The 6,406-nt window shown below is 36.5% G+C and overlaps 1 protein-coding gene across 1 annotated transcript; it reads left to right on the top strand.

Moving 5' to 3' along the window:
- The first annotated feature begins 2,030 nt into the window (after window positions 1-2,030).
- Window positions 2,031-4,375, top strand: LOC120635979. Its single transcript, XM_039907189.1, has 2 exons — window positions 2,031-2,963; window positions 3,893-4,375. Exons 1-2 carry the CDS (start codon window positions 2,031-2,033, stop codon window positions 4,373-4,375), a joined length of 1,416 nt encoding a protein of 471 aa, XP_039763123.1.
- Window positions 4,376-6,406: the final 2,031 nt, after the last annotated feature.

Here is a 6,406-nt window from a genome sequence, read left to right as displayed (position 1 = left end):
TAGGAGATATGGTTAGGTATAAAACATAGAAACTCCAAGAGCTGTTAGCCTAGTAGGTAAGACTGGCTTTTCTATCTGGCTACCAAGTTTTAAGCAATTAAAAAAGTGTTATAATCAATTTAAAGTTTAACATCGTGAGGGAACCTGCATGCCAAGAGTACTCCTAAATGATATTAAGACATATGAAGTCTCCCGATCCTCGCCTGCAGCATAATAAGCTACGGCCAAGCCCCTGCTCATTCTGAGAACTGCGACTTGCAGTGGGTTTATAATAATGGTCCATACTGTAAAAACTCCTATGATAGAGGAGGTCTGTGCTCAGCTGCTACATTAATGGAAATAGGTTTTATGGGTATTTAAAAGATCAGAATACAGTAGTGAACATCAGTGGCTTGCATAGAGGGTATATTCTTCTTAGGGTGCCTCCTCCTCCTCCACCTTGGACACCGCTGCTCTAAATAATGATTTGGTGCTCTTTGCAAACCATTGTCGTAGGTTTTTGAGCCATGATATTCTTCTTCGGCCAGGCCTTCTTCTGCCTGCCACTTTACCTTGTACGATAAGCTGAAGAAGTTCATACTTTTTGGTGTTCCGCATCGCATGACCAAAATATTCTAATTAATTATTAATTATAGTGGATGATATAAAATGAAGAAAATTCCTAGTACGAGTTATTAATACTAGGTAGGCTTTTTATAACTATTACAATGCCTATCCTTAAGTTTTTGATAACTCTTACTGGAGACTTTCTTCGTTTTAAATCATCTGCATACCCTGTGCATACCCTCTATGCACGCCACTAGTGACCATCCCTCCTTTTACGAGTGTCGTACGAGGCCAGTAAAGGAATGTAATGGAGAACGGGCCTCCTCTGTGCTACTACTACCAATTACCATTTACTGCGAATACCACCCCATTGCAATGGTGATTATAGGCAAACCCCTCCTATTAGAAGATGCCTATACGCCAGCAGTGGACTGTTATAGGCTAAATATGATGATCGAAGTTTAATGCTTATTGAATATCATGACCTATCGCAAGGTAGATACGAGTACTTTGCGATAGGCCATGCCTGCTTTTATCCAACACATTAACTGTAAAGTTGCTCACACTACTAGGATAGTATAAATTTGTACTTAGAACTTCAAAACACCTCTCATTATCGGTAACGATATAACGACTAGTGTATTTTTAAAGGAAAGTTATCGTGCACTAGATAAGCATCAAATTATTATGGCTCTTATACTGCAACCGGTAATTTAACAGGAAATACGATCAACGACCTCATAGATGCATCTTTAGTTTTAATGTTCCCACTATTATATGAGGTAGTATAACTACTTATAAGTCGTTTGCCCATATTCCAAACTCAATATTTTGTCCCATAGTAGGCATTTTTGATGTATTTTTTTATATGCAGCGAGATATCATCAACATACTCACCCTATTTATGTACCACTAGTGGGCAGAGGCCGCTGTTCTCATAGGACGGTTAGTTTTAGAGCATGAGTCCACCACGCAGCTCCAAGGGGGTTTGGCGGGCTTTATGGTCATATGTAAGATAGTAGGTTCACTCTGAGGTGTTAAAATCCGTTCTTAAACAACCTTCATATTTTATTTAAAGAACTTTATTCTTCTTTGGAAGAATCCAATAAACTCAGTTCGATAATATAACCCAAATAAAACACAACCGATCCAACGAGTTTTACCATAAAAAGAGTATCCATATCCCTTTCATAATCCATAATCTATGGGCTGTACTATTTATTAAATGACATTCAATACGTCAAAGAAGCAAAACGGTAAAAATAATAAACAAAAATCCAAAATTGAGAATTGAAGAATTCAATTGAAAAATAAATGAAAGAAACATTTCTACCGTTTACCTCGGTACGTGAATATAATACTATTGTACAAAGTATTAGCAGGGAAATATGTTTCTACCGCCGGCAGACTTACTCAAAGGTAAAGATCTGCAAGATAACATAAACCACCTGCACCATCTCTTCTACCCCATTGATTTAAACGACATGTTCTACGGCAACAAGATAAAAGCGATGAGAAATATCAAATACATTTTAAAGTATTCAAATCGACGCAGCATTCAGGATAGCGATTTTGAAGGATTGGTGAAATGCTCCTTTTCGTTGATCTACTTCTTTGGGATGAGGATAAAAATCAATATGCTCGAAGGCAGTAACTGGTTCCCGTGCAACAAGAAACAGTTCAGATACTCAGAGGCAATTTTCCAAGAGACTATGAGTTTGCTGCAACCGGAAAATAATGAGCATGTCATACGTCTCACGCTGGATTTCCTTTCGAAAGTATCACTGTGGCCCTTCGAAAATTTTGTCAAACAAATATTAGAGGTGCTACTTTATCATAGTAGGGGTAGAATCACGTTGTTTAACATGATGCTGACTGATATACATTGCGTGGTTTTCAGCGATGTCAAATCAGCTCGGCACCGAATGCGAGTGTTCTACGAGCTGTTGCAGAGCAAGAATTGGCTTATTAATAAGCACAAGCTTCTGCCGTTCATCACACGACTCCTAGACTTTTTGGCGTGCAGCATAACTAAGGGTGTAGACACTTTTTCGGATTACCGTTACCTGAAGCGGGGTTTTGATGATTGTTTAAGGAGAATATTCGAAAGAGTGGAAAACAGTCACCGCTTAACCATAATAACAACAATGCTAAACTCGTTTTCTATGGTGACGATGACTAATGATGAAATTCTTGAGTTCTCCTCACTGGTTGAGCACGCTGCACGGATTTATAAAGTTGGGCTATTTAGCGAGAGTTTAAATGAAAATATACTGGATGTGATTTTGCCAAATTACGTCGGATCGCCAAGTGGAGTTTATAGCCTGGTTGGATGCAGACTTTTAGTGGGTTTGCTGGACAGACAGAAGAACGCTGCGAACTTGTCTATACCTACGATATATTACGAGTTTTCTCAGGTACTAATGTATTATTCAATAGTAAAAGTATAAAAAAAACATTAAAATTTTAAATTAGCCCAGTGTTAGTTTAGGTAAAACAGCCTGTCTTTTGGAGTGACCGAATTCGATATCCAGCACCTTCTCTTATCTTTAACTGTTCGGAGATATGTGCTTTTTAAGCGATTAAATATCACTAGCTTTATCGGTAAAGGAAAAAAAACGTGAAAAAACCTACATGCCTGAGAATGGTCCGTAATGTTTTCCACAGCGTGCAGAATCTCGCCAACCGCACTTGGCCAACGTGTTGGAGTGTTGTCTAATTCTCTTCATTCCGAGTAGAAACCCATTACCGGTCCATGCCCTACATGGGCATGGACCGGTAATGGGTTGACAATAATGAGGATGTATGTTTAAAAAAAAACTGGTGTACCCCTTCTGTGCACGCCGTACTGCTTAGGCTCCAGACCTCTTAGCTGATCGCATGATTGATGATTAGGAAGAAGGCGGATTTACAAACGACGATCCGTAGTGAATCATAAATCTTACCTTTACGTGCTGTGCAATATAAGTGCATGTATTGATACACTAGCTGACCCCGCGAATTTCATTTCGCCTTAATATTTTGTACATCACAATGCCTTTTTGTCAAGTACAATACGTACTGCACATCTTACTCCGGATTAATGTAACTCATTTTAGGCCACATCAACCGTTCTACGTTTATAGACAAACTGACGTGCGCTGTCAGTTGTGTTTTGTTACTAACGGCTAGATTATTCTTTTGTTTTTAACAATTGTTTTATCGATGAATATTATTATTCTATACTTATTATTCTACAAATCAAAAATAATGAAAATCGGTCCATCCGTTCTCAAGTTATAAATGGTGTAACTAACATGACTTTGTTTTATATATATACATTATAAGACCTGTAATATACTTACAGGTGACACTTAAAATAGGGGAATACGACAGCAACGATAAAGTATTCATTCGACAATATAGAGAGCAGCTCCACGTCTTCTTGTTCAAGGTCGCCCGAAACCACCATTACAGCTTGATCAATTTAAGAACAATGTATTCATTGATAGCTTGCACCATCCTCGAAGTTCCGTGTGGCTTGACTGCAGCCGCAGCATCTTGCTTGGCTATGACAATCCAGGACTTTGCAGTCACAGCGGAAGAGCTGCCAGATAAAAGCAGATACTGGTTGCATGCTATCGTCCTATCCATAATATCCTTAATATGCTGGGTGCATAAAGCCCCTGATCTGTATCGGTATGTCAACGAAATTGTATCAAGACGTGCAAAGGATGCACCCCAATTAAACCCTGCTTTATTGAAAACCTATAAGGAATACAACAAATATACGTACTGGAAGAAGCCGATGCTCTATTTCGAGGATTGGGAGTTACGGTATGGCTTATGAAACCACTTCCAAATTGCTAGAGTACGTATTCTTTTGTAATACAAAATATTTTTTATACTTTTCGCTATTAAGCCTTGATCACTTAGCGATAAGTTTGAGCTAAGAATCACCGGTATCTTTTTCTATACGGTTAAAAATACGCACACAATAATATTATATCAGCCTTTCTGAAGTAATAATGGCAATAGTTCAAGAGCTGGTCATAATGAAAAATCATGTAAAATAGGAGAAACTTTAAAGTTAGAAGTAATTTAAATTAATATTTTTGTTTCAGCAACAACGAGGGAGGCTACAGAAAGATATGTATTCAAAGAAAAGACCTGTGATAAATATCGAAATGTAAATTAGGTTAATGCGAATCGTATTTGAATCGAAGGGAGTTGCTGAAAATATTCCAATGGTTGTTAAATTCGTATGGCAAAAATACATAGTACACTGAAAATTAAGCTTAATTTGCTATGCTCCGCAAAAAGCTGAAGAATCTGTACGGTTATAATTTCGTCTTATCTTTATACTCAATCTTCGGGACTCTCTACGCTCGTTTCGCTTTGACATCGGAGCATCCTGAGGAGATATTGATTTTACTATAAATAAGAATAATTTACTTAATAATAATTCACGTTGTTACTTAACATAATATATTATAGTTTGTATGGAGTATAAAGATTGAAGATATTTTAATTTACACCGTACTCTGAGATACTCCTGCATTTCGCAGAGCATAGCAAATTAAGCTTCTTTTTAATCCGGTCACAATCCCTGCGTAATAATGTATTTGTGATGTTTTTTTAAACTAGCTAATTAAAAATGTTATAATTTTAAATAAATTAAGTAATATCTCACTACTTCCTTTTATTTCAAACTAGCCGTACGCCCGGCGCACTTCGTACCGCGGATTTTTTTTTTTTTGATGAATGTTATATTTTAATACTTACTATCCTATTCCGGTCTAAGAGGAATCCAAAAATATCAAATATCATAAAAATTGGTCCAGTCGTTCTTGAGTTATAAATGGTGTAACTAACACAACTTTCTTTTATATATATAGATACTACTGATACCTGGCATGTTTTTTTGATTATTTAATGTTAAAGTGCAGACTCATAGAATTCCCGTTAAAATCTGTAGATTGGTACCCAAATTCGGCAATTTGTATACTGCTGGTATCATAGGGATCGGTAGGATGAGAAAGAAAACAATGAGACCGCATATATATGAAAACATTAAGAGTATTGATTTACTAAAATCACTCAATATCTGAATAAACATCAAATCATTTAAAATTTCAAGCCGCCACAGAGTCCTCAACCCGATACAAATAGGTGGCCCGAGGCTTAGTTGGCTAAAAATGATATTTATGAAGTCTTTCGAAGGATGTTTTGGTCAAACTGACAGGAGAAACCTTGTAATAATGAGGCGTTACTGTCGTCACTAAATAAACTAAAATAAAGCCTACTTAGTGGGTACGGTTTCAAACTGTCTCTTAATTTCGATGTTATTTTCGTTTTAAAATTAATTAGTTTTACGAAATAACATATCACTTGCTTTAACAATGAAAGAATACATAACGGTCTTAAAATATAATAGTTAAAATTTTTCAATGTGTACCTATATTTTTCTGCTAATTAACCCCTTTAATTTGATACCCATATTGGTACTCATGAAAAAAAAATTTAATCCGCCATTTTCTGGTGGCGGCCATCTTAGATTTGAATTTTGTCGTAATGTAAAATAGTTTTCTTCTTGTCAAGCCCATTCTTTTGTTATCCACATTGAGCGAGTTGTGGAAAACATAAAGTCCGCCATTTTGTGGCAGCGGCCATCTTGGATCGATTTTAATAAAAAATAGATAAGAACGCTATCAACAAAAACACCTTTCAAATAGAAAAAAACAAAATCGAAATCGATTCATCCGTTCGGGTAATACGATACCACAAATTAAGATTCTTAATAGACAACTTTAATTAATGCAAAATGTAGGTAACAGTTAATCCACTATCATCGTGGGAAACGATCATTTCGATCATGATG

This window comes from Pararge aegeria, chromosome Z (genome assembly GCF_905163445.1).
Source record: "Pararge aegeria chromosome Z, ilParAegt1.1, whole genome shotgun sequence".
Classification (NCBI taxonomy): Eukaryota; Metazoa; Arthropoda; class Insecta; order Lepidoptera; family Nymphalidae; genus Pararge; species Pararge aegeria.
Note: the sequence above shows the minus strand (reverse complement) of the source record. Positions and strands in the feature narration are given on the sequence as shown.